Below are 12,015 nucleotides of genomic sequence, written 5' to 3'. Positions count from 1 at the left end.
GCTAACAGGTAAGTTACTGAGAAGATTCCCATTTCTTATCAAAGGCTTTGATCATCGCGATTTAACTGCTGTAAACAAGCTGTTGGAAGTGAGCAGTCCTAAAGGGATTTGGTTCGTTCTTCGATGACGAGAAAAGATAGAGAGTTTCCGCAAGTACGGGGTATGGTTACGTACCATCTTTTGGGTTTTCACCTGTGAGGAAGACTAAATTTCGCACTTCACACTACTGTTTGGAGTCGAGAGAATGTTCAGGGTGAAAATTTGTTTTCCCAGCCCTTATTAGTCTAATCGGAAAATGGTCACGAGTTTTGTTTAGTAAATGCTCATATCTCTGCATTCCAGTGAGTGTGTACAATATACTCACGAGCACCACACGGTTATCTAATTACGATGCATCTGCCGTTCTTGAACAGTGCTCTCACCTACCGATCAGATGAACCTAGACCAATGTGATGTACACTGGGTTGCCTACGTAGGCAGGCAGCTTGTTCATACGACTAATTTAAAAGTTCGTGTCACATACTTTGCCGAACCCTTTTCCTGAAGAGTTGATACAAACTTGTCAAGGCAAACAAAGTGTTTGAACATGCAACGATAGTTGGAGTGTACCAAAATCTGTCTCTTAGCCGACCACTAGTTTTTGTCGGCTTTCCCGTCGTTTCACCTATCTGCGTTCAGTGACGGTGATCAGATACGGTAGACTGACTTGACGGCTAAATGCCGCTATAAATCGGTCCTTTGATACATTCTGCAGATGGCCTTAGCAGTCCCACTAGCTCACCCTAACAAACACCACACAAAATGAGTGAATCGTTTACCGGGGTATCTGCAAGTGTGAATGCATAAGCATTCGCCGAATTAAGCACAAAACTATGGACGAGTGCAATGTCAACTTCAAGGAAAGGAATACGTTTTAATAAAATTTTACTACCACTCCTACCTGACTGTCTTCAAACAGAGTAAATTTAGTCACTGGCTCTAAGCAAATTTCGAGTGGCCGACTGTCACTTGTAGGGATACATCCCACCTGTTTTTATCAGCGCTTTGCTTATCATGGATGCAGTTAGCTTATACTGAACAGCCCTTCGAGTTAAGGCCTCCCTTTTCTTCAATAAGACAAAGATCCCGAAATTATCGGAATGTGAGAACAATCGTTTGTATGATTTGCCTTCACAGTACACTACTGAAGAAAAAACCGTCAAATTGTACGATTGAGGCTTCACACAAGGCTGACACAATGGTCCCAATAGTTGTGATACTTCCCTGATCGCTCTGGTTTAGGTGCTGCATTCGCTGTACTTCGGCGATTCCTCAGGATAGTGCAGAACAAATGGCCTATCACTAGAGGCTGATATTGCTCGCAACACAACTTGTCAGTCATGTGGGATCTCGAACCTCAAGACAGGCGGATTTCCCTACTCACAGTCGTATGCTAGATGCACCAGGATTGTCACCCTTTGAAAGGCGAGCCAGTTGATTCCTTACTGTGTGACGAGCCGGATGCCTCGAACAAAGATCTAGTAATTGTCACGGCTATGGTTACCTGTTGGCAGGTCAATCGGATCTTCCTGGATAGTTCACGCTGAACACGCATGCCGGACGAGTTTTGAGGGAACCGTTCAAATTTATTTGTGTTTTTATATTTATGTACGCTCATGTATATGCATACATGGGTTTACATATAGTTTTGCAAATACACATATGCTTATGTATACTTTTAAAATCTGACTGCATATACCTCCATCAATTCATTGTTTGTATAACGTGCCAGACCACGGAACCGGAAAGTAGGCCATTTTGATAGTGACAGCAAGAACCTCAAGATGCTTAATCAAGTACACTATCAAGTAGAATGCATGAGGTCTTCACATGCAGACACCTCATCAGGATCAAAGAGGCTATAATGTGAGTCATGTTTGTTCCCCATGCAGCAAAAAGGTTTCGTATGACAGGTAAGTCTTGATTCATCAAAGGCTAGCTTCTAACAATCAAGACTTTTATCGCAATGTGTTCAAAAGCATACAAGTGCCCGAAAGGAATCGAATGGTCAAACAAAGCATACAGGTAGCAGGTTTGTAAATAGAGCATGGCAATGCTTGTACTCTATGAAGAAAAATGAGACTATACAGAAGAAGGTGGATTATTGAGCCGAATGAAAATCTGTACAGACATCCTGATATCACATACAATGGAAACCCGTTACTGTGAAGGAAAATTCAGGCGATCATTCACCGGTAAACAAAATATACACCTTGTCCGTTAAGAAATCACATCAACGTGACAGAAATTTCGCGGCCGTCTAATTAGGTTGCTCAGTACATAACAGTTTGAACATAAGTGGAATGTAGAGCGAATTCGATTACAAAGATACATGCATATTTCAGGAGAAACTAGACGACGTGGCCTCAAATACATTTTTACTAGTTTAAAGGTGGAAATTTTGCCAATTACAATGGAACTCCGGTGCAGCGAGTTCGTTTAAAAAACACATATCTTCATTGGTCTTCAGTACCGTAAAATACTTCCTTATCAACTGTCTACGAGAAGTCACCAAGCTCTTCATTGACTCAGCGTAAGGTTGAATTATCGGGAGACATCAACAAGAATGGAGTCTATAAGGGAATCCTCAGAGCTTCAAAAAACAACTAGAGATAAGTGTCATTTATCCTGTCGCTTTTTACATGCATGATTTAGACATTTGCATCTCTTCCTGTTGTTCATGATATGTTCCGTAAATTGCTTAAACAATTTCTCAACCATCTCTTGATTATACATCACTAACAGTATTGCTGAAATTAACTGTTCCCTCTCAACAATTTCATACCCTAACTTTGTTTCAGCTCGGATTTTCTTGTGCAGCTACATGCCCAGACGACGCGATTTTTCCATGATGAGAGTCTCTAAAAGACAGTTACAATCAAAATAGACAAAGGTTTGGCAAACAGTTTTTCCATAAAATTAAGGGAAACAATCCTAATTACGATTGTCTCCGACGTTGTTCGCCCAAATGCACGAAACCAGATGAAGAAAAATGTGTCTGCCGGCGGTAGGACTAGGTGAAAAAATGCTGAGCTATGGCTTTCCTCCGAGGTATACTTGGCAGTATATCTTAAAAACAGGGGGGGGATTGCATGACCGTGTTGCTCAAATGCAGTAAACCAGATGTAGTTCAGCTCCTCGCTACTCTATTCCATGAGTAAGCCACAATTACATCCTAACTCATTTCAGTAAGAGTCTATTCTCCGTAGAAACCATGGCAACACCCGGTTACTTTAAATAAGTAAGTTTCTTTCTTCAACAGGGCACACTACACACACGGTCGCTCAGATTTATTCAACAGCCCATGACTGGTTTTACCCATCTCGGGGCTATTCAGGTAGGTTCACTCCCAGATTTGTAATCAGCCTTGCGTTCTACTTGAACCCAGTTAAATCAAACACCAAATTTCGTACAAATGGAAAAACTCTGTCTTGCAAATGATCTGATAACGGGAGAATCAATCGAATCCCTCAGTTACAATGTTCTCCAAAAGCCAAAAAGGTGACTTTATGGTGTAACCGGCACGACGTTCGAGACATCACAGTACGCCCTCTCGACATAACACTGTACTCGAGAATATATAGCGTGATATCTCGAATACCACACAAACTTATAAATGAGGGGATGCTTGTGTGTAAGCGAGAGACTGCACTGAGTTTCCTATCAGCACGAGATAATTGCAGATAAGTGCTTTTCGAAAATTGCGCAAAATTTGGTGTTCAGTTCAGACGGAAAGTTGCTGGAACCTCTGGAAATACGCCTAACTGCTAATACTCAAGAAGGACCATACCGGTCGTGGGCTTTCCAGTAGACTCAAGAGGATTTTGTAATATCCAGAAAGCATACCGCGTCATGCCAAACAGCGGGCAAAACAGAACATTGGGAGGTGTTTATTCAATACATTCGCTCTGAAAACACCAGCCAAAATTTCCGTGAGCACTAGTATGAGTTGCAGGCAAGTCTAGTTTATAAAATTCGCTCTCTGTTTTGACGACTATCTGCAGTACAACCCTTGAAAGGCCAACCAATTATTTTCACACAGCTATATTCCATTTCAACCTATAGCCCTGAAATTCAAAAGGCCTTGACAAACTGATGATACTGTGTACGTATGAATTGTGGTTGCCACATGCTCGAGGCTGATTGAGTATATGACTACCTAAGTCGCAGGAAAATAAATGCTGTTATTCTGGAATGGTTTCACGTCCCGACTGATTTTCTTATTTCTCTTTGACTTACGCTTTAAAATCCTTTCTGCTCTTGCTGAAGTTAGAATCTACACTTTTGTCCGATCAGTACGTATCATAGTGCAACTGTTACAATTTTCGCGGAGTAAGCGGCATGCATGTGGGCGGGGGGGAGTTGTCATGTTGGAACTAATCTCCCCTTCTGAGCTACCACAAATGCCCAGATGGAGAGGCATTTGATAAATGGCTATCAAATGATTGCCTCTGTATCGGTGACACCATTGATTTGCAACGACAGAGCTAATCCATAATCAGAGAAGGGTGTTAATCTCAGTCCCGAAATTTTGGGGAATCCGGAAAAAGCAGAGGAATGATAAAGAACATTTTGGCAAGGTGGAACTGAAACCCATCGCGGGCGGTCGGAGAGTGCTTACGATCCAATATTGTCTAGCAACCTCCAGGCTGAGACAGATTCCCCTTACTGACCCAGAATCACCTCGGCTATCACTCCAGAAGGACACTTAGATATCTGGATAATCTAGATTGAAATTTTTACTGACCTCAAGGTCATTTATCCTCATTCATCAATGCAAGGGATGTTCGTTCCTCCAGTCCGTCTTGCATGAGGACTACGTTCAAGCAAGAATAAATTACAACCCCGTGTATTTAAAGCGAGTTTAGAATAGTCCACTGAGTAAGGCGCAAACATACTGACCGGAACGTCCCTGAGTTCAACCCACTCTTCTCAACTCGACCGATGTTGCCTAGGCTTGGGCAACCCAGCAGTATCACAGCTTTCGTGTAACATTGCAACTATGCACGAAATAGACTGTAAAGGTGAACGATTGATCTTTAACCTTTACTTTGAAGTGGCTGCTCAACTCACCTGAAGCTCTTATCGAGATAAACGGAGAGTGGACAACTTCGTACGGAAGCTTTTGGAGAGCTCACCATACACCCTCACCCGCCCAGAAGTATGTGAATATAGGGATAGGATTATGTTTACAAACTTCTGGAGCATAACCTGTTGAGCAAGTGTAGTTAACAGAACTAATCGATCAACAGAATCGAACGCACCCTTGAAGTCAAGGGATACGAGGATTGTGGGTCGTCTGTAAATGTGGCATTGCTGTAACACCTGATGGAGTGTGAAGACGTGGTCAACGCAGACTCTACCCGGTCGAAATCCCGCTTGATTCTCACGAGTCAAGACTTCGCGTGCCACCATAAGACGACAAAGAATCAGCGACGCCAGAAGTCCTGTCACATAGGGTGTCAAACTAACACTTCTGTGGTTGTGAGTGCCTTTTTTGAAAATGGACACTACTATCGATTCACCCGTTGTCTGGGACGGTCTCCTTCTCCCAGAGAGACCGAAATGCGCTAGACAGGCACTGGCTGAGGAATCCACCACCATCCTTGAAAAGAGCAGGTGGAAGGTCATCAGGACCAGCAGCACGATGACACTTAAGTAGAGAAATATATTCGGACACTTCTGAGACTGAAGGCCGCTCAATATCTACAGTCCACCTTTCTGTTGAAGGCCGGGATTTTGGACTGGAGGTAGCAGGTGACCAGCTGAATTGAATTTTTAACCTTATGGTTCGCGAATGAGTAAAAGTTATCAGCGTAATTGCAGAACACTGCATACTGAAAAGAGTGCGAAAACGGTGGATTGTGCAAATACTGAGCACACTTCCAATTCAAGTTGTTTCAGGGCAGTGTCATCGGGGATCGCTCCCATGACAGATCGCCATGGGACCCAAATACTGTATTCGTGTTTAAACGCCTTTTGGATGCTAGAACTTATATGCGAAAGTTGTCTCTGAGGTTTGCTTTAAATCGAACATTATGAGTGGAGGTATCTGCTCGTTATTTAAGGACCGAATTCCAGATTATCCTCATGTGTTTAAAGTCTTGACTATTTGGTTATCGGCAACCCGAAATAGCCAGCTGAGACACAAGCAGGAAGGGAAGACACGAGCATTTCTCAACCCGTCACCACGTGCTGTGGGAAATTAAACCCCGAAATACATCCTCCCCACATTTAGATAGAGGGCTATTCAAATGAACGCAACTGCTTTTTACCAAGCAGTCATGAGTCAGGAAACTTCAGATCCCTATCGAGCTCGCTGGCAGAGAACTAAATCACATGCCTCCAGAAAAAAGGGCTCGATAGAACAAATATGTTTACAAAGTGGTTTATGGACCATGTTATGTTTGAATGCAGCACTCATTGTCATCGTGTTGACGATTCAAAATGTGAATGGTTGTTCCTTCATTGTCTGGGTGGTCCTTTTGTGCATCCAACCTAATTTGATGCACATGGGCCTGGGAGGCCTACATTTTCTTTGCAGCAGTGTGTTACGTAATATTCCCCCGACCGAACAACATTGATTCCGGTGTTCTCCAGCAGGCTTGTGGGCACTATTAACTCAAGTCTTTTCGACATAATGTCGGTTGCTACAACCCCAAATACAACCAGCATGCGCAAGATACGGCTTGGAGTTTCACCGGAAAGGAACTTCCAGCAGTTATCACTTTTGAAAACAAATCGACCTCGTGAGAAACGGCTAGCGACTGACACACAAGAGCTCATATGTCCGATTGGTCTACACCCAATTGAGCTTCGTGCGGCTGAAATTTCCCGGGTCCGACCACATCTGTACCGACGCCTAACGGTTCTGCATGTGATATTCTGGACCCAATGGCAAACAAGCAAGACGTTCGTTAGCAAAATAACAATTTTTGGCACTGTACAACCGATACGGTGTGGAAGATTGCAAAGTGGACGAGATTTGAGAAAAACATTAGGAAAACTCTGTGGGGAAAAAAGTTCTAAGCAATTAGCTCCGGACAGGTGGGTGATTTGCAACGATAAATCTGGTGAACTCCATTTCAAAAATGAAAGAAGCTGGAAGAATAAATCAAACGTGCGGACCTCTGACACTGTAAACGTTTGGCCTGTTCGTTTTAAAACCGTCGCAGATCACGTAGGACTGAAATTGTAGAAAGATGAAATAGGTACCGGTAAAATAATGCGATTAACTTGAAAACAAAACACACTGTGGCTGTGTGTGCTGAAAAGCCGGGATGATATACGTGTGAGGTATAGATGAAATAGTGCGAGTGACAATATAGGAAATTGGGCTGGTTGCACACCGTGCACTGCTTTCATGTGAAAAGCCATCCGGTAAAGTCTCACCATATGTCCGAAACGTGCCACGACTGTAGTATCTGGCCAGGTACGATTAAGAGACAGTTGTGCATGACGTCCAAAAAGTGCACGAGAAATAACAAGGCAAAACTGAGGGGAAAATGAACTTCTATCAGAACATATAGGAGCCATGCTTGACAAAATATGCAACGTTTTGATTTTTACATAGCAACGCTTAGCCCACTTCATGTCCCGGTGCACGGACTTATCTGTGGGTTGCAATGTCTTTAAAAAGCTAAAAATGCTCTCCGTGAGGCAGTTGGCGCGTTTCGCTAACTCGTAATAAATGCTGTTGTGCCTCGCCAACTTCCATATGGGTCATTCACGTCTTGCTTCAATAAAGTCCGGATACCGATACACAGGTCTTCTATGTTATGGTTTGTCTTTCGCCTCATCATTGACAATGATTTTAAGGAAGGACGGCGAGTGAAATAAAATGGTAGTATAAGATATGCCGATAAATTTCTCATGTTGAAATGCTCTGGAATTTTGTAGAGAGCTATCCTGAAAGATGCACTGGTATCACACCAGAGGTCGAACAGCCTCGTGGCCACCTCATCATGACACTTAATCACATTCGAATTCCTACTTAGAATCTGTGGAATTCGCACTGAATCATCCCTAGGACTGCATCGAATATCGTCAAGAAAGATGTGCAGTTTGTCAGAAATTACAAATGAGCGCGGTATGAATAAGCAGGAGTTCAGGTTTCATCCCAGGATTGGTAGGAAAATGCTAATTCATTTGCAATATTGCGTCAAATTCATGGAATCAAGTGATGTCAAATATCTGGTGCAGTACTCAATGGGGAACGATTTTGGGAGAAAATAAAACCCGAGAACTAAACTGAGAGAGCTCTATCGCTCTAAACTGACCAACAATACGGTGTGTTAGGGAATTCAAGGGGCGCCTAGCTAATCCCTCGGAAGCTGAACGCAGTGATTGCTGAAAAACGTTTCAACGTCGTCAACAACAAAAATGAATTGCGAGAACAGAAAGTCAAGTGAATTGAAAATATCGACAGAGATAAGATAACACAAAATCAACCATTTCGTCATCGACCCAGATCAGCTAGTCGTTAGTCAAGCAAAAACGTCCAAAGTACTGTTGTTCACTACCCTGAGCCACCGACGGGCGCTTACTGAGTTGGGATAGCACTCAGGCGTATCACTCATAGTACGCGTATTCGAACTTCTTATGTCAATTAATACTTATGGGGTTGTTTGACATTTTCCATAAACTATGAAATTTATGGAGAAAAGCTGAAACACAAAAAAATGCTTCGAAAATTTCATTTCGTGAACGCATTACTTGATAATAGAAAAATTAGAAAGTTGGTGAGCAGTTCAGGTGTTTGGGCCATGCCGCTCTAAATGCAACAAGTTACGCTGTATTCATGAGATTAAATAAACCTTGTTCTGGTATGTTGCCTAAGAATAGCACCGAAATAGCGGCAGCAATTTCTCTATGTTCCTGACGAATGCATTTTAAACTCAATGTTAGAACTGCGACTTTTTGAGACAATCGTATATGCATCCAAGCTAACGGTAGGCTAATCAGTCATTGTTGTTGAGTGTTCGACGAAGGCATAGTCACCAACTTGTGGCAGATTGACAACTCCTCGACAAATTCCGACCTCACTATTCCTTTCAACTCGATACCATTTGAGCTGCATCGTTAGTCATTCGAATATGGCTCAATCCGATCCTGTTTATAACTCTGATGTACTTTTGGTAGCTCCTGTGGTAGGATGAGGCGGATCCCTTTTAAGTACCAAAACAGAGTTTTTCATATGCAGTAGCCGATTGCAAAGTCGGTATCTATTTTGACCTAACCTTTTATCATGTACAGTTCAGCTTTTCAGCATAGACCGGCTTCGCTGACAAGACGAAATCTCCATTGCTAAATTCATAAATCTTCTCACGCCACGAATAATCATTCCTTTACAATGGCCGGGAGCACATTCTGAGTGATGCTTACCCGTTTGTTGATTCCAAACGCCTTGCTTCTACTAAACATGAGCTGAACCAACCAACCTTCCGAAGCTGGTCAGTCAAAAATGAACGCGGACGAGATTCTGACAAGCGCAATAAATCAGGACGAGCTTCGAAACGGTTGGTGTTCTTTTTAGCACTAAATATTTAGGACCGATGAGTTGAAGAAAACAATATGATTCAATTGCTATAATTTAACCTAAAGAGGGTAGCCTTAGAACTAAAAAAGGATAGCTTTGTGGAAAAAACATGGTCGCAAAATCACTCCGTGTATGCGATATACTTATACTACCTACCATATGTAAGTGATCTGCTCGAAAAATGAAAAAAATCCACAAGTTACGTAGATCTAAGAAATCGTTACTCCAGGATTTAAGCAACATCGGACCACGTGACATGAATTGTAGGATCAAAGAATGGCGGCACATTACCCTAGCTAGTGCTGATCAGTCACATGTAACGGGATGATAGTGGTAAAGTTGCAACCGGAATGTTTCGCGTTCAGTATTCATCGGAATTGAGCGAGATTAGCCCTTTCAAATTTACTCAGGCAGCTTTGCTTAGTTTTTCTACATATATTGAAGTATCACCATTTGAATAAAAGCCGTATTTGAATGCTTGAAGAACGATAAGGCGACACACGATAAGTCGATACAGTGCTGTTCCCGAGAAGGGTGATCCTTTAAACAGTGAATTCCCAAGTAGAGGAAAACGGACTAGGTACGTAATGCACTACTCATAAGGTTGCTGAAAATTCGTCGACAGCCCACGACCGGTTTCGCCCTCCTTGGGGTAGGCGCAGGTAGGCGCAGTCCCCGAGTTTCCGTCAACCTTACGTTCTATTCAAAACCAAATTGAACGAACTTAGAAAAATACCTTCATTTGCAAGCAAATTCGATTTTGCGAGAGACTCACCTGGAATCCAGCTGAATCTCTCATTTGTGATGTTTCCAGGAAACTGAATGTGCTGCACCCGGCTTCCTTATGGACTAAGTATGGTTTTTTGTATCACAAAAGAATGCAAAACGAAGAGCCCCAAAGAAATGAGCGGCCTGATCACTTATGTTGAATTTTTTGGATGATACAAAGTAACATTTCCCAGACCAGGAATTTCCCTGTTCATGAGAATGAATATCCATCCCGAAAACAGTTGAGTTAAACGTACTACCTCTGTCAACGAATACGCGAAATCGTATATTTTAGATGAACCCCATAGCATAGCCATATTGGCGACGGGAATCGTTTCCCTATGGAAGAGGTTCATGAAAATATGAGCAAATTGCAAAATACTGCACTTCACGTACAGGTCTCTAGGTCAAACACCTGAAATGAGCTGTACTAAGCGTGTATTCGTTCTCCAAAAGGTTTCGGACACCGTCCCAATAGGCTTGAGATCGATTCCTTCAATGCTGTGACGCATGGTGAGAGACTCTACCGGAATATATCAACCAGAAGTCAAAGTCTAGTTTTCAGCATGGGGGTTTTGAGCAATGATTTCGTAAAAGCCACCAAGAGATTTAACAAAATCACAAAAATGGGAGGTGAGGAGCAATCTGTCTTAGAAATCAAAACCAGTCAGGCGACCGCGAACATTGAAAACTGACCCCAACTTTTCATTTAAAGTTCCTTAAATTTTTGTCTTGTATGCACTGCCATACCTGTATGAGCGCATGAACTCGGAAAAACCCGCACACGTGAACAGAACGGATGCATCCTCAAACTCCATTGCGTTGTCCTACCACTTCTGCGCTTCCTTGGGAATATCAACCATTTGATACAGTAAGTGATACTGCAGTGTTCCAGCACAGATTTCGAGACATCAACATGAAAACGCGGGAAATGAGTCGTGCTGCGACCACATTAGGGGTGTATGATCGACTTTTATTGCTATTATCAGGCAGATCGCGGTCGTCAATACCTGACACGGTTGTTGAACCAGCCAACGAAAATTTGCTTCTGGTCATTATATGGGAGATTCGCGTCGCCACCCGTCGGTCCAACTGTAAAAGCACGTGTGTTGTTGCCGTATTACCCAGAGTAGAAACCAAGTCTATCAGCATTCCAAACGAAATTCTAAAATATAATCGAACTGTCCAGTCAATGTACTTGATCAATGAAGCATCTGCTCCCAGGTGTGTCAAGCATACAGAATATCCGATGTATTCGGCCGAACCGAAGTGACAGGCTTCACCCCACCGACAAAAACTACTGAAAATGTCCAAAGGCAACCAAGTTTCTGCTAACCAACTGGGGTCAGGGTGAACATATAATAAACACCTGTCCGAAGTGGAAAGCTTACCACCGAGGCATTTTGAGACCTCCAAAGATGTATCCTTGTGTGAGAGAGTAGTGTACTGTGGGTAGGTTCGCAGGATTCCATGCAAGCCTTGCGTTGCCGGTCAGCGTGCGAGTGTGTGTTTGTGTGCATGCTTTGTGCGTGCAGAACAACATGATTCCGTCCCCAAATGGTACGCATGCAAGGCGATATAATGACCATTTTTATGGTCGACAAATGCACGCAAGAAGTACTCTTTAAACTCAGTAGAAGGCGAAGTTATAGCACTGAGCTTGATGTCCG

General features: G+C 42.8%; 1 protein-coding gene across 1 annotated transcript in view; it reads right to left on the bottom strand.

Moving 5' to 3' along the window:
* Window positions 1-6,950: 6,950 nt before the first annotated feature.
* Window positions 6,951-12,015, bottom strand: part of T265_07183 (hypothetical protein) — a gene marked incomplete at both ends in the record, with an annotated part of 78,487 nt that continues 73,422 nt past the window's right edge. The window contains one exon of the mRNA XM_009172634.1: window positions 6,951-7,225. Within this exon, the coding sequence (XP_009170898.1) occupies window positions 7,216-7,225 (10 nt within the window). The remainder of the gene's footprint in view (window positions 7,226-12,015) is intronic.

Source organism: Opisthorchis viverrini, assembly GCF_000715545.1.
Source record: "Opisthorchis viverrini unplaced genomic scaffold opera_v5_160, whole genome shotgun sequence".
Taxonomy (NCBI): domain Eukaryota; kingdom Metazoa; phylum Platyhelminthes; class Trematoda; order Opisthorchiida; family Opisthorchiidae; genus Opisthorchis; species Opisthorchis viverrini.
The sequence above is the reverse complement of the archived record's forward strand: the minus strand, read 5'-3'. Positions and strand labels throughout refer to the sequence as shown.